Here is a 25,921-nt window from a genome sequence, read left to right as displayed (position 1 = left end):
AAACACGTCTGAGTACTCTCTGCCTAGAACACCCTAAAAAGAGTTGTCATAAGTTGAAGTTGAAGGCATGGGGTTATTAGACTGACTAAGGCAGATGGGAATGAAAAAAGAACATGAATTCTTGCTACCAGTGACAATGTGAATCTTTTACTTCATGCTACACACATGTAGAACGGATGGTAGGGCTGCAAAAAGTTACATAGCAGGAGATGACCTCTTTCTGAACCTTTCCAGTGCCTGCGTGGTTGGAGTGTCCAGCAGAGATCATGAGTTTTATGGGGGGGGGGTCAGCTGTCACTTGCCTTTGAACACCAGCAGCGCAGTCTTCTCTGTTTCTAGTTCTTCAACTCAAATTGCTGTGCATTTTTTGCTTTAGAATATTTGAACGTCACAAATGCTGGACAGAAGGTGAAGGAGCCATGCGCGCGGGTGGGGGGGGGTGTTGTTCCACTCCATAGGTAACTAGAGGCACTTTGCTTTGCCCTGCAGTTGCCCTCAAATCACTGTATGTATGGGATGGCCACCATCTTCAGACAAAAATGTATACAATTGCTGTAGTTTTAGAACTATTCTGCAACTCCAAGTTTTGTGAAGTGGACATAGGAGTGCCTACTTGGACAGAGGACATAAGCAGCCAAAACAAAACAAAACAAAAACACATTTTCTTCATTGAAATAACAAGGAGGATGGAGGGAGACTGGACTGTGTGAAGCAGAGCGAAGTCTGGTGACACATTTTGGGTATCAGAGAAGATGATGCCCTGCTCTCTAGGACGGACATCAAGAGCCAGATCTTCCGGCTCCTTCTAACACAGGGCATCGCAAAGAGCTTTCTCTGTCATCGATCACTTTGGACCTTCCTGCCAGCCGCCCTCTCTTGGTGTCCCCAAGTCACGTTCTTGGTTGGCGAAGGCTGCCTGGGGGGGGGGAGTCACGTCCTCCGACCTACAAGCACTGCTCTCAGGCTCAAATAGGCGCCTGCGGGGAGGGGGCGGTGGGGGTCAGTCAGGTTTTCCTAGCTTTGCAGGTGCTGTGTTGTTCTTCTGGGAAGCGCTGGGCTCTGATATTTCCCCCAAACGTCTTTGGGCAAGCCACCAGTCCTCAGCTTCAGTTACTTCCTCCTCCTCTCCGATTAATCCATGAATCTGTCCATCAAAGGACTACCAGCAGCGGCCATACCCTGAAGTAGTGACAACGGATGCTCCGCGCCGATACAACGAGGGGGGGCAATCAAACGATGGCACTGATCTGAAACAAACTGGAACAAACACACGGACAAGGAATCGCGCCGAGTTTCCTTCCCCAGCGTGGAAGAGATCTTCTAGGCTCAGCTGCGTGGTGGGTGTCTCTGTGTCTCTGCGCCTCCTTCGGGCGGCCAGGCAGCTCGCCGGCGAGCGCCCCCCACCCCACCCCACCCCAGCTCGCGACCGCTCGCCCTCCACCCACCCCAGCACGGCCGCAGCAGCAGCGGCGGCAGCAATGATGAATGGAGGGCTGCCGTCGGGCGCACCTGCTGCCGCGTCAAATAGAGTTTCGTTTTCTTCCCCCGCTTTGAACTCCCCGGGACAAGGGGCATCAAAGGGATTTTTGGGCGGTTAGGAAATCAGATAAAGGGGTTTCACCTGCCCCGCTGGCCCCTTTGCTAAAACGAGGGGAGGCGTGGCGTGGCGCAGAAGTGTGTCTGTCGGGCGGGGGAGAGCCCTCGCCAGGCACCGACCCGACGGACGATCGGCTCGCTTGGAGAGGAGGAGATCGGCAGGATTCCTCAGGCCCGTTTTATAAACTCGTTAAAAGTCGGTCACGTCCACAAATTCTTTTTTTTTTGGGGGGGGGAGGGTTACTTTCATTTGGGAGTATCGACATCCCCCCCCAAATTTGTAAACAGAAGGCACCGATGCCCATGTAAGTAGAACAGCTGCGGTCAAGAAAGGTCAAAGGAATGAAAGAGAAAGGGGGTAGATGGAACGGAAATGTGGACATAGAGGGCATTTTGAGAAATATATATTGTTCCCCCGCAATTTTTCTCTGTTTCGCGTCAGCCCCAGAAACGTATCCAGGTTTGAGAACTGGAGAGAAGTAGAGAAGAACGATTCAGATATGGCAGAATTTTAAAAGTCTTTATAGTAAGATGTTGTAATAATAATAATAATAATAATAATAATAATAATAATAATAATAATAATAATAATAATAATAATAATAATAATAATAATAATAATAATAATAATAATAATAATAATAATGTGCAGTCAAGTCAATTCTTGCTTATGGTTATCCTTTTCAGGTTTGTCGCGTGTTCAAGGCCACACAGGCTGGCTGTACTTATAGGAGGCACAGTGGGGAATCAAACTCGCAGTCACCAGATACCTAACCCACTGTGCTATCCAGCCAGCATAGTAAGTGTTGAGGAACTTTAAAAATAATAGAAAAAAAATATAACACAATAATCCTTTAACCCAGTGGATCTTAACCTTGGGTTACTCAGGTGTTTTTGGACTGTAACTCCCAGAAGCCTTCACCACCAGCTGTGCTGGCTGGGGTTTCTGGGAGTTGCAGTTCAAAAACACCTGAGTAACCCAAGGTTAAGAACCACTGCTTTAACCTAATACTAATTTTTTGTCACCAGGGAAGGTTTTGTATGATATTGCTGTATTACACCTTGCTTTCATGTCAGTCAATGCAGGCAAGCTTCAAAGAAGACAAACGTACATGGGTTGTCTGTCAAATATATACAAATTGCAAACAGGGATTAGGTGTTGATCATCCGCTTGGGAGATCTGCCTTGGTGTGCCAGCCAGGCCTCAGTTTGGCATATTAGTGTCTTTAGGTTTAGGGTTTTTGGGGGGAAAATCTGTAAAATGGGCCCATAAGGACCTACTTTTCAGACAGGAATTGTGGAAAATGAAGGAGGAATTTCTAGCGACTTACATGTCTTCTACAGTGCCATTCAACCTAAGCAATACCACCAGTGAAGTTTGCTGCCACCACACCCTTACAATGCAGTCCTGTGCACATTCATTTAAAAGTACATCTCATTGCTGCTCCCTGGGTTTGCTTTCAAAGGTAAGCATGCTAAGGGTTGCAGCTGTAAACTGAATGTTTGTGTTTCAAGCTGTTGTACATGTCTAGTTTAGTACTATATGCCCAGAAAGAAGAAAATAATCCAGTGTTTCTGACAATCCTGGATCTGAGCAAATGCCAACTCTAGGTAGATCATGAGTGCCAAATTTGGACTAACCATCCAGAAATTTATCTGCTTTTTTTTAACAGCACACCTCCACTATAGATAATAGTGTGAGGTTGGCTGGCCAGTGGAAAGCCATTTGTTGTGTTCTTATGTTTTATGTACTCTTCTGCTCAGCCGTTGTCTCCATCGTTGCCCACCTTTTCTCCTTTTAGCTCTAAGTGCCACCAGACTTGGCTTTCCTCTTCCTGATTTTAGCCTCAGGTTTGAGGCAGAGTAAATGGGCCAAAGTCACCCAGAAAGCTTCATGGCTCTGGATCTCCCAAGAGCCCATCTAATGTCCCACTGGCACATTGTTATTGTTGTTTTTAAATAACAATGATAGTAAAGTGACTGAGCTTGTTCAAAAAACACTTCAGACATACAGCTCAGTAACCTGTAGAGGAAGGGACACCTTGGATATGGATGATGATCCATGTACTGCAGACCAAAGGCTGAGCTTGGCTCAGTAGATGTGTGTGTGTGTGTGCGTGTTGGGGGGAAGATCCCTTTGACTCACAGGTACTTTTGACTTGGGCACTAGGCTAGTTCAACTGTGCTTGGATCTAGGAGAGATCCACTTGGTACATTGGACCATTGGATATCAGGCCCAGATATGCCCTAGTTGCAGACTGGAAATGTGGAGATTAAACGTGTCTATGGGATGTTGGGACCAGGAATAGAAGCAGGCTGCACCGGCCACAATAGTGGTGATTATGCTAAGATGGGCAGTGCTAGATAAAAGCAGATAGATAAAAGCAGAATAGGCTGCTCACCAGAAACTCAGCCGGGCTGGATATGATTTTCCCAAGTGAGTCATACATTAAACCGACTACCCAAGTTGCAGGCAGGGTACAGTACAACAGCACCAAGGCACACTTCGTTGGGAACTGACTGTTAAACAAAACAAGAACATACTGCCACTGTACGTGTGGGTACAACTCGCTTCTTAGCTTTAACTGGACTTTACCATTGAATGAGACCTAATGCTCATCATCGCCTGGGGACAATGGGAGTTGTACTGCAAACCATCTGGAAGGCACCAGCTTGGCGAAGGTGGCTGGCAGAGTGCACGGGCGGTTTGTGATGGTGGTGGGAATCACTCGAAATTATATGGAAAACACTCTGCACACATCCTGGGAAAGAAAACAGGCTCAAGAGGTTGGCTCGACTGAATGCAGAACTTTCAGCGGGGTAAACTGAAATAATGGTGCTCATACTAATAGAGCGTAAACATTGCAACGCAGAATCAGAGCTGAGTCCTTATTTTAAGGATGAAGTGTGTGTGTGTGGGGGGGAGGCCTTTAAGAGCCCGGATCATGCGGGCTGTGAAATTTCCACAGTCTGGGCGAGGAAGGGCCGGTGTCGGTGCCCCTCGGGAAAACAGGCAATGCCCTCTTCCCGTCGGTCAGCTCCCGCAGCAAGACACCCGCATGGTGAGAATCGGCTAGTTTGGCTAGCAGAAGGGAAGAACCACGTCGGGAAGTCTGTTTGGAAATGGGCGATTCTGGCGAAGTTTTGGCATAGCTGCACGTCCCGGGGGGGGGGGAAGGGCGGGCGGTAGCAGAAGGGTCAGGGGAGCGATCTGTTCCCTTTTCTCAGAGTTGTCTGGCTGGCTCCTTTGAAAAAGAGATTCTCCCCGGATCCTCGCCCGGCCACCCCCTGCTTCCCGCCTCGGTCCTTCTGTCCGGTCTGCCGCAGGGAGATGGCAATCGCGGTGCGCTCGGAATGCGCCGCTTGGCACTCACTCAGCCCCCTCGCCCCCCCCTCTCCCGCGCTCTTCTCTCTCTCTCTCTCTGTCTCTCTCTCTCTGTCTTTCGCCGTCCCCTCCCCGCGCTCCGCTTTGCCTGTCAAGGGGAAGCAGTCTCGTCCGTCCGTCCCTCCTCCCTCCTGGGCTCTCCTCCTCCGCCCGGGACGGGGCTCGGGAGCAGCCAGAGCCGTTCGCCTACCCCAGCGCAGCCCAGCCCGGGGCGTCCGAAGCCGCCTTGCCCGGCCGTCGTGTTCTCTGGGCTGCGCCTCCGAGGGCGCCCGGCACGGCACGGCGCGACGCGCTGGAGAGGGCAGCGCCGCCGGAACGGCCGTCGATCTTCCAGCCCCCGCTCGCTGCTGGTGGCCCCCCAGGATGTTGCCCCCTTCGCGGACCCAGCTGGGGCTTTTCTTCGTCTTGCTCTGCCCGGCCAACATCATCGGGCTGTGGTGGTGAGTAGGAGGCATCGAGGGAGACCGTGCCCCGAGGGGGAGTCCCGCGAAGGGGCGGAAAATGCAGGGCCCGTAGGAAGGTTGCCTGCGCTCTCGCCTACCTTCCCTCACGCTGGGCGACAGGGAAGAGGGCGAGCCCTCGCGTGGCCCCGACAGAAGCTGCTTGCAAAGGAGGGCCGGTTCAACGGTCTCGAACAGCCTGAGCTGTGGTCTAAGCAAAGGGAGGTCAGGCACTAACCGAGAACCCCATGTGCTGCCGCCGCTTTCTAGATGCCCTGTGCCCTCGGGAGCAGATTCCGCCCTCCCTCTGCCCCCCCCCCCACCCTGGGATTCAACAGGCTTTCATGGAATTAGTAACTTTGACTTCATTGACCTTAAAAGATGGGGGCAAGATTCGGCCTGAGGACGGATGTGCCAAGAACCCCATTGAATAGCCCTCCTCAAACACCACATTTCCTAACCTCCCCACACACGTAGTCCGGGAGACCCCAAAGTTCCCTAAAAGTCCAGGGAGCGAATCCTCTCCCCAGATTGACAACGTACCCCTTCATTCTCTCTTCCCCCCTCCCAACATTTCTCCCTTCCATTCCGGACGTCCTCATAGGATAGTGGCAGAGGCTCCTCTTCTTAACGACCCATGGGGGGGGTGACCCGCCAGCTTCAGAGCGCCCCTTCTTTTAGCAACTAGCTTCTCCTCTCTCCCCGTCCAAGCCTGCGGGGATCTCAAGGTAAACGCGAGTCCCTCCTGGTTGGGATGGAGGAGCCGACGCCTGGCGAAGGCTGAGCTGTCCTGGGGCTACATTCCTACAAGAAGGCAAGGGAACGAGACGGGGCGGAGGGCGGGTGGGGGCTCGACCCACCCCCTTGCCGAAAACACTCCGGATCTCAGGAGGGGCAGGCGGGGGCACCTTACCTCGCCGCCCGTCTCCTCTTGCAGTAAGTCAACTTCTAATTTTTTTTTAAAAAAGGGGGGGGTTAAGGAAAACACTAGGTGATTCCGATTCGCCCCCCTTTCTTGCGCCCCTTGCCGTGGGGCCTTCATCAAGCAGTACGGGGAAGGCAAGTGGGAGAGAAAAGGAGGGAGGGGCAGGTGGGGGCTTCATTACACGACGGAACCCGTAGCTGGGACCCAGCCTCCTCGGAAAAGCCCAGGTATCTGTCGAAACATGACCTATTTAAATCTATTAAGAATTTCACCCAACCTGTCTTGATCCCTTTTTAAGTGCTTTCCAGCCCCGCTTCCTTCCATGCAATCGGGGACATAATTCATTAGCTAAGGTGATTCATCTCCGCATTGTCACACTTGCCTGACCTCCAAAAATCAAGCCCCGGCTAACCCTTTCCTTGCCTCTTCCTTCCTTTCCTTGTTCTCTCCATGGCCCTTGCCTCACCCACTCCCTGCCCCACGGATGGTGCTCCCAGCCATTTTTGGAGTGACCCAGATCCCCTCCACCCTCAAAGCCAGTTTAGGGGCGGGGGGAACCAACACTCCTACAGGACAGATGGGCCTTTAACTGAGGACTTTTAGAAAGGAAGGGAAGGTCCCTGACTCATCTCCAATTTGTCCAGAGAAATCCAGGGCCACTGTGGAGCCAGAAGATCCTGGACAGATACTTGGTTTTTTTTGAGGTGTGGAGGGCAGAGATAGTGAGCTCTTCAAGGGCGACGAACTCCCCTGAGAGGGTTCTTCATGGGTCCAGATTTGTCCCTGCTCTTGCCCCTCAGAGGGCTGGTTCCCACAGATGTGCTCCTGAAGATGCATCCTTTGGAGACTAGCAGCTGACAAAGTGGACTAAGGAGACTCCATTAAAAAGAATGTTAGCTCCTCTGAAATCTCTCCTTGTGGGTGTCTTATTTCTTAACCACACATGGAGATTATAACCTAAGGCTGCATTGTGATAATATGCTAAAATATCTAACCTTCTCTGGACTGTTCATAACCCTTAAGAACTATAGCTAAGATCATCCACATGCTGCACCTTTTTGCATTCCCTTTATATTTCACGTCCCCCCTCAATTATTGTGGTTTCATTCTGCAGAGGGTACACCCCATGTGCTGGAAGAAGTGGGCTGCAGTTCATGGGTGCTTAGGCCAAACAAAACCTATTGGTCTTTAAGTCCGACAAGACTCCTTGTTCTACCCAATGCTGCCATTATCAAAGTGGCAGCTGAGTGAGGGGTGGTAGTCGAGTTGATGCAGTACGTTATTTGCTATGCTTAGGCAAGTTCAGATGAAACAAACAAACAAACAAAAAACAGGAGCATCAGCACATGAGAGAAAGCCTTTGCTAGTAGCACATATGCTGATACCAGTTGCATCATGTTGACAAAAACAAAACAACCACAGGTTTGCTTCCTAGGTTAGTGGTCTTGTACGGAGGCACATTGGGAATCTCTTTTTTAGTTCAATGGGGAGGCTACAACAGAGTTCAATAATATTACCATTTTTGGACTACAACTCCCAGAATCCTGCAGCTACATAGCAACATTTCCATACTCTGGTCTGTAGAAGGGAATCTGAGCAGAGTGACAACCTGACCCTTTCAGCCAGAAAATTACTTTACAGTTCTGGACAAGTTTTCGGCCTATCTGAAGGGCTTGAATCAAGATGAACAGTATGTTGGAAAACCATATGTGTTGATTGGCTTCCTTAGTACCAGGATGGTTTGCATTACTGGCAACAACAGCATAGAGAGACGGCAGTACATGTATTAATCATGGAATTGTTTCTGTTGGTATTCTCTGGAAGTTGAGTCATGGGAACTGGACTTCTTTCTTATTAGGTTGAAAGGTTTTGCTGCTCATCCAAGTAGCTACTTCAGTCTGAGGAGAGTTGGTAGGAGACCCCTGGTATATCCTCCATGTTGGTTCCACTTCCCCTTGGTCTGAATAGGCTAGTTATATGGAGAAAGGATGGGTGTGTGTGTAAGTGGAAATCCCACTTCTCAAATCCTGTCCTTTGTCCATCTAACAAACCTATTCAGACCAATATGAAGGAGTGTCCTTCCAGAAAAACTCCCCTGGATGACTGAGAATCTTCACAGATACATGGGTATTCTCTGTGTTCAGTTTTCCTCTGATCTCATTGTCTCACACCCCTTCCTCAAATGAAGCCAGCTGTACCTGCTGTTCTAGATAACATTTCAAGTATCTGATGAAGTAAGCTGCAGTCCACAAAACCTTATGTTATAATAACCAATCTTTAAAATATGCTACTGGATTCTTTCTTGATTTTGCTCCAGTTAACTAACATGACTACCCCTCTGGACATAAATCTACCCAAGAGTCTTCTCAGGTCTGTAGGCACATGCAGGCGGTACAGATTCAGAAAGTAATCCTTCATACGTGGCACACAGGGATGAAAATCCCCCCCTGAATCTGATCTTAAATCCTGCCCAGCATCAGCTGAAAACATTGGGTTCCCCTAAGTGGATCAGCAAGTGGTACCCCTCCCCCAAGTACAGTACTCTACTTAGGGAAAATAAAATTATTTTGGCACTGGTGGTACAAATCCAACTCCAGAATTACCTTCTTCTGAAGGTACACCTTCCTGCGTTTGCTGTAGCAAAAGAAACCTGGGTCTTTAAATAATGGCAATTCACAGCTGTTTTGCCATCACATGGGAAGTCAACACGCTTAGATCAATTTCCAATGGAAGGAGGGGTGTCTTAAAGTAATCCATCCTCTAGAGCAGTGGTTCTTAACCTTTGTTACTTGGATGCTTTTGAACTGCAACTCCCAGAAACCCCAGTCAGGACAGCTGGTGGTGAAGGCTTCTGGGAGTTGCAGTCCAAAACTCCTGAGTAACCCAAGGTTAAGAATCAGTGCTCTAGAGCAGTGGTTCCCAACCTTGGAAAGACTGCAGTTACCAGAAACTCTGGCCAGCTCAGCTAGTGGTGAAGGTTTCTGGAAACTGCAGTCCAAGAACACCTGGGTTACCCGAGGTTGGGAACCACTGATCTAGAGGATTAAGGAACACACTCCTGCTTTTGGAATATACTAAGCACTGTGGCTATTGAAAAAGCCAGTAATATTACTTGGCTTTTGATCCTTTGGTTTACTGTAATGGACATCTTAAACAAAGATACTGTATTCTTTCTTTTTGGTTCTTGCCCTACTTGATGCCAGGTTAACCTCAGGAGCAACCTCTTCTGGTTGAAGTGCTTGCCTTTATGTGTGTGCACATGACTGGACATAATACATAATAATTGTATGCCATCAAGCCATTTCTGACTTATGGCAACCCTTTTCAGGGTTTCCAGGTAGAAAATACTCAAAATCGGTCTATCATTCCCTTCTTCTGAGAGCATCATCAGACTGTGCAGCTTGCCCAAGACTACACAGGCTGGCTCCGTTCCCTGGAGGCACAGTGAGGAATTGAACTCACAGCCTCCAGCTCTGTAGCCAGATATATAAACAACCGAGTTATCTAGACCAGTGGTTCTTAACCTTTGTTACTTGGATGCTTTTGAACTGCAACTCCCAGAAACCCCAGCCAGCACAGTTGGTGGTGAAGGCTTCTGGGAGTTGCAGTCCAAAACTCCTGAGTAACCCAAGGTTAAGAACCAGTGATCTAGACAGCACCAATGGAAATAGGCTGGCTCTATGGGTAGCTGAAATCACTTCAATGCCTATGGCAGTAAGAGCCAAAAAGGCACCCATTTAAACAACATGGGTATGATCTGCCCAGATGTTCTATGCAAGCCTCATCCTAGGGAAGAGAAGCTATATCACATCCTTGGGATAAAGGACATTCCATGCACAAAAAGCAACATGACTGCCAATGGACTCTGGTTTTTGACACAGGTGATGGAGCATCACCCCCTACCATGTATTAGAAAGCAGGCTAGCTTATCAAGCAGAGGTTGGGCTACATTGCCTTCTAGCAAAACTTGGTGGGTGGCCAAGATGATACCACTGCTGCCATCAAATATCTGCTGCCTGAGATAGTCTTATCAGTTTACCTAAAGGTGAGGGTGACTTAAAGAAAGGCAGGAATGTGTCACTATAGCTTTATCAACTCCTCTTCATTTCAGTGAGTCTCATGTGGGGAGAACTTCTCAGTGGAATGTGCCTCACGTGCAAGGCCAGCCCTACCATTTGCCAAAGTGAGGTGGCTGCTTCAAATGGTAGGTGGTGGGATGGTGAGGAGCAGCAATGGAGTATGGGGTGAGTCTGTAAGATGGCCTGGCATCCTCTTATTCAACATGGAAGGGCACTGACTTGCCTGGTAGACTTATATATTGCCAGGCACTGCTTTGATTGGGATTCCTGCACTGAGCCCTATTAACCCCTTCCAACTCAATTATTCTATGACCCTCAATGTGTCTGATTTCAGAAGTTAAGCAGGATGAAGCCTGATTAGATCAGGCTTGGATGGGAAACCAGTGAATACCTAGGATTTCCAAATCAAAGCAAAGTGTGCTGCTTATATACTGCCCCATAGAGCTTAAAGCACTCTCTGGGTGGTTAACAATTTAATTATGCAGGCTACACATGCCCCCCCCTCCCAGCAAGCTGGGTACTGAATTTACTGATCTCTGAAGGATGGAAGGTTGAGTGAACCTCAAGCTGGCTACCTAGGATCAAACTCAGGTTGTCTGCAGAGTTTTGTCTGCGATACTGCAGTTTAACCACTGTGCCGTGATGTTCCAGATAGGGCTAGAAAAGAAACCTTTTCTAGAGCTGCTGCCAGCCACAGAAATACTGTACTGGGGTAGCTTGACCAAGGGTCTGATTCAGTGTAAGGCAGCTTCCTGTGTTCCTGCAATGGGTACATACCGATACACTTACCCTTCTGCACTGAGCAACTTTTTGGGGTGACCATCTTGTGAGAAGTAGCCCTTGTGACACTTAGAGGAGGCTTGGATAATTGTTTTCGTGACTCAGGCAGGAGGGTGAGGACCCCTGCTGTGGGAGATTTGTGAACGAATCTTTCAAATTAATTCACTTCAAGGGGGATTGTGCGGGGATTTCTCTTTTGGCAGGGGAAGGTCTGTTGTGTGCGTGTTTGTCCATGTATGACAGCAGCAGGCAGGCAGGCAGCCTGGTGAACTCCCTGCAGCTAAACTTTTTCTCCATGAGTGACACGTGGGAAGTTTTGCTGCAAACCATTTTAAAAATACTTTTTTTTGTCTCCATGCTTCTGGCTCTTCTACCATCATTTTTCATAGCACCATGCGTGTTTGGACACATACGTTTATACTGGAGAATCACAGAGCCTGGGAAACATCTTTCTAAAGAGTCCTGCTCCCCAACTGCTAGGGAGGAGGGAGGTTGGCTACACTGGATAGGGGATTTTGGGATGTGTAAAGCACACAAAAAAGAATTTTTCCACCCTCCACAGGACACTGATGACAAAGGAGGTGGCTCCTGGGCATGCACCAGTCATGAGGTTTCCTGGGACCCTGGGCTGTTCAGGATGGAGGAGAGCGAAGTGTGCAGTCAACACATCTAAAAGGATGAAATGAAGTCACAAAGCTGGAATTTGGTTGGGATGCTCAGGGTTAAGGCTATGGAGATCTTGGATGACAAGGAAGGGCCAGAGCCTCCCCTGGAAGAAAGGCTGTGATCGCCTTGTGTGTCTTGGCAGGGCTTGAGCTGGAAGCTCAAAGGGGATAATGTAGAGGAAAGCAGAGGTTCAGCATAGGCTGGCGGCTTCTTGAGTTTTGTTTATAATAACAATAACAACAATAACAACAACAATAACAACAACAATAACAATAACAACAACAACTGCTGCTGCTACTACTACTACTACTACTACTACAACAAAATAACTGAGTCGCAAAGCAGAGAAAAAAACTTAGGATACAAAATTATCCTACAAAAAAGCATCTCTATGGCTTTGGCTCTACCTATTTGGTGGGAGCTCAAGAAGGCTCATTTGATCCCAAATAAATAAAGAAAAATGATATATCAGTGTTAGGGAACCTTATTTTTTCTGGATTACAATCCCAGAGCTGGTGGATTCCAGGAATTCCACTCCAGAAAAAGTAACTTCTCCAACCTTTGACTGTATCTTAGCACTGTTGCAGTTCTTTCTTGGTATTGCTTTGGCTTGCTCATGTTTCAGAACTTCAGGAGGCAACTCCCAGACTTCTAGCCCCTAAGAGTGTGAAGAGAAACTGAAAACTGTGCGGGTGGTACTTGGTGAAAGCCCAGCAGAGAGACTTACTGAATTCCCATTGGTCAGGAGGGGTGTTTGCATTGTCTGGCATACTTAGCACTTTGCCCCATGCAATGAGTAGTAGCAGAAAGCAGAACAAAGAAGGAAATATACAGAGCTTTGCTTCTGCTGCATATTTTGTCTTGATTGTAAAGCTGAGTTTCCTTAGTACAGAGTTTGTCCTTTTGTTTTCTTTGGTTTCCTTTCCTTTGCTTTCTTGTTTTCTTGTGTTTAGGCCCTTATTATGGCTATGTTTATAGGAAAATGCTATTTGTTGATCCACTGCTAGCTTTCCCTACTCGCATGGTATCACTTACTGTGGATACTAGTGACAGATAAAGGCACTGGGTAGAAGCAATAGAGCTTAAGCCATTGACTGGACCAGATGTACATAGATTAAAAATGTTCTGGATGTGTAGATATTAACACTTGGAAGAATCTGGTTACAAATAATGAGTTAAACAACTCTGAGAAACTCTCAACCCATAACCATAGAGGCTGAGAGATTCTGGGTGCTATGATAGAAAAAGTAACTTTTTCAAGCTCTGATATATAAACACAGATTACCCTTTAATTACTTCTATATCTTTGTTGCTGATAGTGCGACTTTTGTTGCTGATTTTTTATTTTTCAGATGACTCAAAAAATCACCTAAGCCAAGACACTTTGATATTTGTAACAGAAAATGTATTGTAAATGATAACCTCTCTCCAAATAAAATTTGGCAGATCTTTATTGACATCCAGTAACTTCTTTCTTTAAGCCCTACTGTTGTTGATACAACTATATCTCCCAGAAGGCTATGTTTCAGTGTTGAATTTCTAGTCAAGTTCCTGAAGTTTAAGGTTTTACAGAAGTGAAAGGATTCACAGAGCAGAATAGCTTCATGTTGCCCAGAGTAAACCACCCCTTTTTCTGAAATATTAGTTGGAGAAAGAATAAAAGGCTTCACTACTTCCAATTGAACAGATCAAACATCAAACTGATAAACATGACTGATTGCTTTCACCAAAATGGATTGCAATGGACTCTTGTTTCAAATAGTCTACTGAGAGGGAAACAAACCACTGAGCAGAAAAGCAGGGCTCTCTTTGAATTCAGAGGCAGGGAATGAATGATTGGTTAGTGCTGGACAGATTGAAAGTCCCCCCCCCCAGTCCAGCAAGGTCCTTCCCAGCCAAGCCTACTAAAGGCAGCATATGAGGTTGCAAAACAAAACAAAACAAAACAAAAAACAAAACAAAACACACACACAAACAAAACCCTCCAACAGCCTAGCCCCATCAACCCAATTTAGGGTAGCACCGGCTTTGAGAGATATGGAACCATGTGAAGCTGTGATGATCATAATTAATTTCTTTACTGATTTTGCATTCTACCTTTTGTCTTAGAAGAAAATCCTCAGAGTGAAATCAGACAATGAAACCAAACCAATAAATGTTTGTATCAATAAGTAATTCATATCATGTTGAAAAAACCCCATAAACTTTATCGTAAGATTTAAAGCAGCCATAGAGATTCTTGATAACAACACAGTAAGAGTTGGATGACCCATTTTAAACTATGGCAATATGCTTTTTTTGAGAAAAAGTTCTTCATTGGTTTTGTGATGCCATCAATGAATATTCCATGTCAGGCTTCCCCGAGCAGGAAGTTCTATGAATAACTTTCAAGAAGGACCTCTAGCTTGTACCAATCAACTAAACTTTGAACAGTACCGGTTTTCAAACCAGGGGCGTACCAGATTATCTTGTTGCACACTGAGCCGAATGTATGGATTTGCCTTCCTCTGAACCAGACAGCTATCTACCATTCTCAGTTACTTACAGTGAATGGGAACTGGCTTTCTAGGGTTCCAGACTGGGGTTCTTCTCAGCTCACTTGGGGGGGTGCTAGGGGGTCTTTTGAGAAGATAGGAACAGCTATGGTGGATCAGGTCCAAGACCTGTCTAGTCTGGTACTCTGTTTGGACAGCAACCAGCCATTTCCCAAAAGGAAGCCCAGAAGCGGGCTATGAGTACAGTAGCATAAGTGTTCTGTACCTCCAACATTAGTGGTGCCACGGACAGTCCTGTCGCCAGTGTGGAAATAAAGAGCAGCTTCAGTCGAGTTCACTTCTGCATGTGGAATGGAGGAAGCACCATCCTGGCCCCTTGCCTCAGACGGTGAAGCCTCTTGGGCCAGTCCTGGCAACAGACTTGCCCTTCTTTGCAAGCCGTTGGGAACAACGCACCATTTGAAGTTGGTAGCCTTCAGGGCTAGGCAGGATAGGGATGGGTTGCAAGTCACCTTCATCCACGGAGCCAAGGCTTTAGGGCAGGGCTGGGGGGAAACTCTAGACTCTGTTGTTGCTGTTATTGTTTTATCAGAATGTCAAGTGTCAACATCTAGAGAAAAATGTTATAGAATGAGTGAATGTTGAGCCCAGGATGTTTTTTTTTGGAAGACTCAAGGTGGATAAAGCACACCGTTCATCTGGTTCTTCCACTCCTCAAGCAATGTAATTCAGAGGGGTGAGGGAGTAGGCAGGGAGTCCATTTCTGGTTGCTGTTGTCAAGCTGCACTGGCTAAGCTATTTTGGATCACCCAGAAATCTCTTAGGAGATCCTGATGTGCCTCCTGCCCACTCCTGTTTTAGGACATCTAGTTGAAGAATGTCAGGAAGCAACTTATCTGCATCAGATGATCTTGAACAGGAGGATGTGCCCCAAAGGCAATTTTTCTCCCAGCCCTTTGTGTTCCAAACAGCAAGGTACAAAGGGAGAGAAGGAGGGGTATATTTAATTCAACCAGTTCTCATGGCGGCAGGGTGGGGGAGTCCTTTTATGCCACTGGCCGGACTCTTTGCTGGTATAAAGATAGGTGCTTGAAAGCTACCCTTTCCTGAAATAATCTAATCACTCGTAAAAAGTTTGGCCACCGTTATTCTGCGACTCTGGGCACAATAAATGATTGATCTCATCCCGTGGTTTTGACATTATCACCATCTTGTTCCTTGGGGGACAAGAAAACCCTAATTGCGTCATCTCAGATCGGAGGGGATGCAATGATTCCCACCACAAGCGGCTTGGCAAGAGAGGCTGCCCCTTGATCTGAGTAATACGGGACTTTGTAGCAACACTGATCAACGCCTTGGACAGTCAACACCGAGGCTTGTGGGAAGTGCAGATTGAGGCTTAATAGCTGCATGATCTCAGGAGACTGGGTTTTGGACTTCAGAAGGGGCCCAGGCTCTCTTCCCTTTTTTTCTTTAATTGCTGAAAGAAGGGCATGTTGTGAAGGGGGAGAAAGGAAGCATCCAGGTCATTGACCAGCAGAGGGCAGCAAAAGAGGGAATGAGTGACAAACACTCGCAATATCTTTTTGCCCTATGATTCTTAAGCCTCTCCCCCTTCCCTGATGCTCTTGCCCTCTTTCCATCGCTTAGAATGTGGGTCCTCTTTGGGAGCAGAAGGTCTCTGTTTCAAGTGCTTCCAGTGACAGCAGCTTTCCTGAGCCCAGTGCTCTCCAGTTGTGTTGGGTGACAACGCTCACAATCATGATGAGCCATTGGGGCATTGCTGTTGCTGCTGAGGGATTTGTGTCCCCACATATGTTGCTGGAAAAGACTGGATTGAAATGATTGATAATAATATTACCATTTTTGTAGTGGATTCAGGGCTCACAGGGTTGAAGCCCCAGGACTTTGTGTGTGGTAGCCCCCAACCCACCACTTCCACCTCAGGTTTTGAGCTTATCCCCAATGCTGTGAACAACTGGCAAAGAAAAGGATTTCCCCAGGAACAGTATGCCATTTCAAGCTACAGTATTCCTGTTGTAATGCAAAGTATTTGAGGGTGGAATGGTCTTGAATGAGCAATTCAGAGCCATTACAAAGGAGCTGCTCCTTAATCGCTGATCTGCATTGATTCAACAGCTTGGATGTTGGGAATCTCCTCATGGGGCAGCTTGCCTATGGGGACTGTCATGATGAGCATCTATACTTCCAAATTTACCATCACACCAATGATTATAACTCTTCCATATATAGGACAGTGAATAATGGACTTAAGCTAGGATAAGGGCAGTGGATCCAGGAGGACAATTTGAAAACCGTAGGAATAAGAATGTAGGAAACATTGTGCTTTACACAAGGTCAGACTATTTGTACATTTAGCCCAATATTGTCTATTCTAACTGACAGTAATTTTCTAATGGAAGTCTTTGGTCTTATTGCCATCTCCATCAATGAACCACAGTCTCTTCTCAGTTTTACATAAATATATATTGAGCAGATTAGACTAATTGTAATGCTACAGTCAAGTTGCATGCAAAGGTTGGAAAGTTAGTGGGAAATGGTCACACATTAAGACGTTAAAAAAATCTAATTCAATTACATTTGTGTTGGAAAGTGAGCATTTAAATTGGTGTTTAAATTTATGTTGCATTGTTACATTTAAAGACTTTTCAGAGGAAGGTGAAAAATCTCACCCATGATTTTACTCCTCCCCTCTTGTTGCCCCTCTTTTGCACTTTGGAGAGAAGGAAATAGCTGCAAGAAATTTTGAAAATCCAATTTCTTCCCCACCCAACAAAAATTGTTCTTATTTTCACTTTCTCTCTCCTTTACAATCTCCTTTCCTTACTCTTACTTTTCTTTAGCTTCTTTTAATATTCTTCATCAAGTTTAGCAATGCGGATTTTGGAGGAGAGGTTTGTATAGTGCAGTTCTTTGATGATCCTGTTCTCTAGCTACAGCTTTGTTTCCTTGCACTCTCTCTTACCTGACTAACATATCACTAGATCCACAAATTAAGTTAAGCACTAATTAAATTGTCCAATTACATTAGAAGATGTCCAACTTAATCGTTAATTTAAGTGATTGTAAGAGGTTAATACCAATATCTGGTAACATGCATAACATTTATATCTAGCAAATGAATTCGGGGGTGAACGAAGTCTAGGGGGCAAGATGCAGAGGTGGGATTCAGCAGGTTCTCACCTATTCTATAGAACCAGTTCCTAAATGTACTGTTGGTTCTTAGAACCGTTTGCTGGCTTGAGATGAATGAAGGAGGAGGGGCCAGGTGACCAGCGACGAGCGGGGGGGAAGGGGGCACAATTAGCTGCCTCCCTTCCCGTGCCACACTGAGCCGTCTGAGGTGGGGTGGGGGTGAGAGAGACAGAGCCCTGGAAAGAGCAGAGGCATCACTGGGGGGAAAGGGGGGAGGATGACTCCTTGAGGGGTGGTGATTGACAAGGCATGTGGGCAGGACACAGAGGGAAAAAGTTTTGGAGTGAGACCGCTTCAGTCAAACACCCAACCGTCCTCGTTTTACTATGATTTTTTTCAAGTTAAAGGTACCACATAAGACTGTTGCTCTGCCTAGAAACAGTTTTTTCAAAAATATCTGAGAGAATATCCAATGCATGAACCAGTGACGGTCTCACTGATCCACGCAAGCAAGGTATGCAATAGAAAAGTCACTCACACCACAAAGAGATCAAACCTCCAAGCCTCATTTAGAATAGCAAAGAACTTTTCCTCCTGCCTCAAAACTGACAATTTTGGGAGACAAATGGCACACATATGGCCCACTCTGTTAGAAGGAGGAAGACAGCTATCAGTATTTTAACACTAGTAAGATTTACTATTCTTGAAGGCCATATATCCAGGTCCAAGAAAGGAAAACACATAAACATATAAATAGATAAGGGGAATCGAAACTCTTCTCTCGGAAGCGGCCGCCGAGGGTGAGGTGGGGAGGTGGAGCCTGCCAGGGCTCTGAGGGAAGCCATCATTACCACCAGTGCCTCCACCAACACCAACACCCCTCAAAGTGACTGGTGAGGAGAAGCGGTGGGTGCGGGGTGGAGGGGAAAGATGGAGGAGGAGGAGACCTCAGAGAAGTCAGTAACTGAAGGACTGACTGAGGTGGTGGGGTTGAGGTGGAGTGGTGACAGATTGAAAAGAGACCATACCTTCCAAGCTAGAAGGAAGTGTGGGGGGGGGAATAACTCCACAACAGGTGCATAAAGGCGGCCTCCAGGTAACAACAAGCAGGGCTATCAGTCATTTCAGCAGCAGGAAAGGGAAGGGAAGCAATTTTTGCTGGTGAGTTATAGGGTGAAATAGGAGGTAAAGGGAAGGAGAGATGTGTCAGTTCTCTGTCAAACTTGGTCATAAGCACCCACTGTGAGGTGTGTGTTTGGCACATGCCCATAGTGAGAGTAACAGCAGCGGTATGCCCAAACAGATACACTGTTTGCGCATACCGCTGGGAGACCACTGTGGAAGAAACCCTCATCGGATCCCACTGTCCTGGGCATTTATTTATTTATTTATTTATTTATTTATTTATTTATTTATTTATTTATTTATTTATTTATTTATTTATTTATCATTAGGATATAGAACCTGTTGTTAATGTATTTGAATCCCACCACTGGCAAGATGTACCTCCTTAGGAGGTCCCACAGTCTACAGCAGGCTCTCTTAGCTCCTGCAAAATAATAATAAATAAATATGTTTTTTAAAAGTTATTTCTGCTCCCAGTATCTTTCAGGAGTAGTTACATTAAAAAAATAGATTGCAGCACCTTCTACAGTGTTCATGCAGATATAAATATATATGCTTACAATTTCTATTCCAGATTTGAACATATAATTTAATTTTATTTTTTAGTTTTGGTAGTCTTTTACCTTTGAAAGTGCCACGTTGCTCACCTCTGAATGTAAACGTTTAGATTTATCCTTTTTGGTGAGTGCTAGACAGAGATTACAAGTCTAAATAAGCTAGTTGTTCCATGGCAATTCCTTCCTTCCTTCCTTCCTTCCTTCCTTCCTTCCTTCCTTCCTTCCTTCCTTCCTTCCTTCCTTCCTTCCTTCCTTCCTTCCTTCCTTCCTTCCTTCCTTCCTTCCTTCCTTCCTTCCTTCCTTCCTTCCTCTTCTCACCTCCACCCCCATGGAGCAATGCAGAAGGCTGGCTGGAGCCTTGGAGAAGCAATCTGGAGAGAACTGGTGCACAAGCCCCTCGGCGACTGCCAGTGCCTTGATTGCAATATGTATGAGACTGCTAATGGCTACTTCTGAACCACTTCCACAGCACCACCTAATTATCTCACGCAATGAGCCACCCACTTTCCTCTTCCCCATCACATACAAAATCTTACACAGGGACTCATTAATCAGAAAGACTTTCTCACAGAGCCTTTAAAAGCTAGGTTTTATAAACAGACTACAATGCCCAGAATCCTCAACCAGCATGGGAAACAGCTGCAGCCCAGGAGTTGTAATCTAGAGGGAGAAGGAGAAAAAAACTCAAGAACCTGGGAACATGTCATGTTGCTACACTGGGTCAAGCCATTAATCTACCCAGACTAATATCACCAGTACCAGCTGGCAACGGCTGACCAGGATCCCAGGCAAGATTCCTTCTTTGCCCGACTAAAAGGCACCAGTGACCGCATATGAAATATTCTATATGCAAAGCAGATGCTTTGCTAATGATGACCCTTGGACCTTCTCTGCCCCTGCTTTCTCTGCTAGGCTGCTCTTATCCTACAAGTTTCTGTCTCCCATCGGCTAAACTGCTGGGATCTGTGGGCAGATAGACAAAGAAAAACAGACCAAGCAGGTGGCTGAGGAATCAGCTGACCAAGAGAAGCAAGGGATTTGGAACAGAAAGATTGCAACACAAAGTGACACTGAGGAAGAGGGGAAAGCCGGAGGGAGAGAGGGAGAGCAGGAGAAGAGGTGGTGGACAAGTGGGGGGGGGGCGAGGTGAGGAGAGGACGTTGGAGGGCCAGAGAGGTGTCCAGGAGTTTCAGAGGTAGGGAAAGCCAGTAGTTACACACTGGCTTGAATTAAACAGCCACAGCCTGGCAGTACCTGTTGCCTGACTGTTTGTTTGGAAGAATGTGCTGTTTCCCAAACACTAAACATGGAAAAAGTATTGACGGCTCCTTGGCTAAGGCCACTGGTATAAAAGCACCCCCAGATTCAAACAGGAATGAACTGTCAGGGAGGATAGAGACCACACCACATGCCTGAAAATTTGTACCCTGATCCTAGAAACTCAGAACCTATTCTGGGAAGTTTGGGAAGGTTACTTGTGAGGCTACACAATGCTCTGAACCCTTCAGGTATGATGGCTGTTGGCTGGGCAGTTCAAGGAGTTGTGCTTCTAAAAAAGAATCATCCTCTGAAGCTGTGTTCTGGACAAAGACTTTTTTTGTTTGAGCTTCCCTCCAATTGTGGACGCCGGACCGTGGGACTGAGGTTTTATCAATGCAAGCGTTGGGCTGGTTAATTACTCTGTTGCGAAGGCAAGGATGACTCAAACACACGAGTGACGTCCAGGAAACTCCTTAACTCTGCCCTGGGGTGCTGGAATCGAGCTGTGTGATTATAATCACCCCTTTGGACTTGAATACCTTGGTAGCTTTTCCTAGGCTATCAATTCAACAAGCATTTGCAGGGGAGCTGATCTTATCCAATCACTTCCAAGAGAACCCAAAATACCTTTGTGGGTCTTGAATTTATTTATTGGCCAGCTCTTTGCTGCAAAGCAAGTGGGAGGAGGGAAACCTGCGGCTAAGACCAGGATGCTGGTGAAAGATCTGGGTTAGGTTCCCAGCTCTCTCAGTGACTCCCTGGGGGATCTTGAGTAACACACTTCCTGCTTGCCTGTGTTTGTTCACCCATCTTTCTCATCATAAATGATGGAACTTTTTCCCCCCTGTTTAAACACAGATGCTGAAACTACTGAGATACGTGGGCAAACGCTCATGTCAGGCAGTCCCCTTGACTTCTGGAGAACTCTGAATGTGCCTGTGGTTATCGTAATGAACACAGGTGCCTAATTTTGGCTTTGGGACCACGGCTTTGATTCCCAAGTCCTTAGACAGAAATAGCTTTTGCATGTAGTATGCAAAGCATCTTGTTTCACCAGAAGTAACCAGGGGTGCTTTTTAAAGGGACACCTTTATAGTACAAAGGCTTATGTCCTAGATCCAGGGCTGGTTGCTGTCACTGAGGATGGATGGGAAGGAGAGAGAAACCGGAGTTTCCTTGATCAGATTTAATAAAATTCACGGGGTGCCTCTGCATTTCTATAGGCACAAGAGATGGTCATAATTGGAAAGGACCTACTGGGCCGTGTGTGCAAAAGTTTCAGATGTCGCTACTCTTTTCTAGAGTTGGCGCCCTTACAGTACTTTTTTTTTGGCAGGGCTTTTGTGCCTTTACTTCCCCTTTGGAGAAAACTACTTATGCAAGTGAAAAGTTGCCTCTCACTGCTGTTTCCAAACCAGAAAAAGTTGCCTCTGTTGAATATCAGTCTGCTTCTTGCAAACCTTGGATACTTGGCAGAACGTGGTGTGTAAACTGTACGAATAAATTTAAATTTTAAGAATATACTGCTGTTGTCCACAATTATACTTTTTGTAGATGAAATGTTCAGCTGGAAAACCTGCTTTCTTTACCATTTAAAAATCCAATTGTTTTGGAAAAGCCTAGAATAGTTACTGATGAATAATTCAGGGAATAGCCATCTAGAAGCCTCGGTCGCTAAAGCCTAAGTCCCTTTCTTGAGGTAATCCAGCAGTAGGGAACCTATAGCCTTCTAGATGTTGAAGACATGGGAGAAGTTTCATTTCTGAGGTACAACAGCCATACTGGCCATTTGATTCTGAGAAGTATAGTCTAAAAAAAGTAATTTTTTAAAAAAAATCTCTGAGCTTCTGGCAATGTCCAGCTTCCACCAACCCTAGCCAGCATGGCCAGTCTTTAGGGATGATGGGAGCTGTAGTGAAACATCTGTCACAGGTTCTTGACTCCACTCTAATCTGCTGAGTAATATTGTTTATTTCCACCCCCATTCAAAATAAGGCTGGAACTGGAAACAAAACAAATACATAACTCTCTGTTGCTATACATTTATGCACAAAACTCACAAAGTGATTCAACACACACACACATCCCACACACATATGGGCACACAAATAGATACAGATGCTTTGGTGCTTTTTGTATTTGCTGTCACAAAGAAACCTCTGTGGAAAGTGAATCAAATGTCTTAAACACATTGTGACACTATAATGACTATTTGGGGCACCTCTTGTTACACTCTCACAGTAAATGTTACAGCTCATGGCAAAGTATTCATCCCCAAGTTACATATTAATGTTGGAGAACTATGTAATTGTTCAAAGTCATTCAAAGTTCACAGAGATTGAGTAAATAAGATCAAGTCTATTTGAGTTAAATTTATGATTTTGACACTTTTTACATCTTCAAGACTAGGGTGACTTGTGTTACCACTAGATATCAGAGCCAACTTGGGTTTGAATCTGCTTAGAGCAGCATGGGTTGATAATTTTACAGGATCAGGGCCTGAAAAGTACAAAGGAGAGAATCCAGTACAGGGTAAATCAAATCTGAGGAAGATGCAGAACTGAATGATATTAAAGAAAACCATGGCATACATATTTGATCTTCGCGAAAAGGCCAAGACTCATTTTTTTTAAAAAACCCAGTACATCAAGAGGCTAATATACTGTGTTTCCATGCTGTCTGTGGAACAATGGGCTTCCCCTTTGCAGCCAGAATGAAAAATATAGGATATAAGCTTCTTTCCAGAATAATATTTTAAAAAATTCTGTAGGTAACTGACATTTGACAGCTTATTTACCAAGTTGTGTTTATGCACGTTTTGGGAACCTATGATCCTCCAAATGTTGATGAACTATTTACTACTCCCACTATCCTTCAACAATGGCCACGCTGGATGGTATTGATGGGAAGAGGCTTCAGGCCTGAATATCAACTGCTAGGGAACAAGGAGTGGGATGTTGCTTTCATATCTTGCTTGTGGGTTTTCTAAAACATCTAATTGCTCACTGTGGGAAATGCAATACTAGACTAGATAGTCTGATACTTGCTGGCTGAGCTGTTCTGGGAGTTGTGGTCCAACAAATGGACTTTTCTGAGGTTGTTCTGATATATCAAGACTCTTACAGTGTGATCAGGATTCTTAGCTGGCTCTTGCCTGGCTTGCCCGAAGTGAAGAACAGATTTAAGGAACTAGATTTGGTGGACAGAGTGCCTGAAGAACTTTGGATGGAGGCTCGTAACATTGTCCAGGAGGCAGCAACAAAAACCATCCCAAAGGAAACACAAGAAAGCAAAGTGGCTGTCCAACGAGGCCTTACAAATAGCAGAGAAGAGAAACAAAATGCAAGGGAGATATGGAAAGTTACAGAAAATTGAATGCAGACATCCAAAGAATAGCAAGGAGAGACAAGAGGGCCTTCTTAAATGAACAGTGCAAAGAAATAGCGGAAAATAATAGAAAAGGAAAAACCAGAGATCTGTTCAGGAAAATTGGAGATATTAGAGGAACATTTTGTGCAAAGATGAACATGATAAAGGACAAAAATGGGAGGGACCTAACAGAAGCAGAAGACATCAAGAAGAGGTGGCAAGAATACACACAGGAATTATACCAGAAAGATCTGTATGTCCAGGACAACCCAGATAGTGTGGTTGCTGACCTTGAGCCAGACATCCTGAAGCCAAGTGGGCTTTATAAAGCATGACTAAGAACAAGGCCAGTGGAGATGATGGCATTCCAGCTGAACTATTTAATTATTTAAATTTAATTAATTTAATTAAAATCTTAAAAGATGATACTGTTAAGGTGCTACACTCAATATACCAGCAAGTCTGGAAAACTCAGCAGTGGCCAGAGGATTGGAAAAGATCAGTCTACATCCCAATCCCAAAGAAGGGCAGTGCCAAAGAATGCTCCAACTACTGTACAATTGCACTAATTTCACACGCTAGCAAGGTTATGCTCAAAATCCTACAAGGCAGGCTTCAGCAGTATGTGGACCGAGAACTGCCAGAAGTACAAGCTGGATTTCGATGGGGCAGAGGAACTAGAGACCAAATTGCTAACATGCACTGGATTATGGAGAAAGCCAGAGAGTTCCAGAAAAACATCTACCTCTGCTTCATTGACTACACAAAGGCCTTTGACTGTGTGGACCACAGCAAACTATGGCAAGTTCTTTAAGAAATGGGAGTGCCTGACCACCATATCTATCTCCTGAGAAATCTATATGTGGGACAGGAAGCAACAGTTAGAACTGGACATGGAACAACTGATTGGTTCCAAATTGAGAAAGGAGCATGAGAATGCTGTATATTGTCTTCCTGCTCATTTAACTGTGCAGAATACATCATGTGAAAGGCTGGACCGGAGGAATCACAAGCCAGAATTAAGATTGCCGGAAAAAATCTCAACAACCTCCGATATGCAGATGATACCACTCTGATGGCAGAAAGTGAGGAGGAATTAAAGAACCTCTTAATGAGGGTGAAAGAGGAGAGCACAAAAATGGTCTGAAGCTCAACATAAAAAAAAAACCTAAGATCATGGCCACTGGTCCCATCACCTTCTGGCAAATAGAAGGGGAAGATATGGAGGCAGTGACAGATTTTACTTTCTTGGGCTCCATGATCACTGCAGATGGTGACAGCAGCCACGAAATTAAGAGAAACCTGTTTCTTGGTAGGAAATCAATGAGAAACATAGACAGCATCTTAAAAAGCAGAGACATCACCTTGCCAACAAAGGTCCGCATATTCAAAGCTATGGTTTTTCCAGTAGCGATGTATGGAAGTGAGAGCTGGACCATCAAGAAGGCTGACTGCTGAAGAAATGATGCTTTTAAACTGTGGTGCTGGAGGAGAACCTTGAGAGTCCCCTGGACTGCAAAGAAAACAAACCTATCCATTTTGAAGCAAATCAACCCTGAGTGCTCACTGGGAGGACAGATCCTGAAGCTGAGGCTCAGGCCATCTCATGAGATGAGAAGACTCCCTGGAAAAGACCCTGATGTTGGGAAAGTGTGAAGGAAAGAAGAGAAAGCAACGACAGAGGACAAGATGGTTGGACAGTGTCATCGAAGCTACCAACATGAATTTGATCCAACTCCGGGAGGCAGTGGAAGACAGGAGGGCCTGGCGTGCTCTGGTCCATGGGGTCATGAAGAGTTGGACATGACTTAACGACTTAACAACAACAACAGGAATGATGTGCATGAATAAAAGGAAAATCCACTCAAGGGGGTACAGCAATAACTAAGAAATAACTAAGACTGCCTGCCATTTGGGTTCAGATACATTTTATCTATCTGTGGGCTAAGAGGATTAATATAAAAGAGTATGGTGTATACCATATTTAATAGAATAAATATAAAATAATTGCAACTAAAAATATCTGTGGTAAGCCCCCCTGAAAACACTTTGTGACTCCCATGGGGATAACGGCTCTGAGGTTGGGAA

General features: G+C 45.7%; 2 protein-coding genes across 2 annotated transcripts in view; one reads left to right on the top strand and one right to left on the bottom strand.

Annotated features, from left to right (window-relative positions):
• LOC144585996 (uncharacterized) overlaps nucleotides 1-25,921 on the bottom strand; it is a 338,930-nt gene that overhangs the window by 142,256 nt on the left and 170,753 nt on the right. The window lies entirely within an intron of this gene.
• WNT6 (Wnt family member 6) overlaps nucleotides 4,858-25,921 on the top strand; it is a 51,680-nt gene continuing 30,616 nt past the window's right edge. Inside the window, exon 1 of the mRNA XM_020791983.3 lies at nucleotides 4,858-5,421. Coding sequence (XP_020647642.2) covers nucleotides 4,928-5,421 — 494 coding nt within the window. The 5' untranslated portion in view covers nucleotides 4,858-4,927. The remainder of the gene's footprint in view (nucleotides 5,422-25,921) is intronic.

This window comes from Pogona vitticeps, chromosome 1 (assembly GCF_051106095.1).
Source record: "Pogona vitticeps strain Pit_001003342236 chromosome 1, PviZW2.1, whole genome shotgun sequence".
NCBI classification, from domain to species: domain Eukaryota; kingdom Metazoa; phylum Chordata; class Lepidosauria; order Squamata; family Agamidae; genus Pogona; species Pogona vitticeps.
Note: the sequence above shows the minus strand (reverse complement) of the source record. Positions and strands in the feature narration are given on the sequence as shown.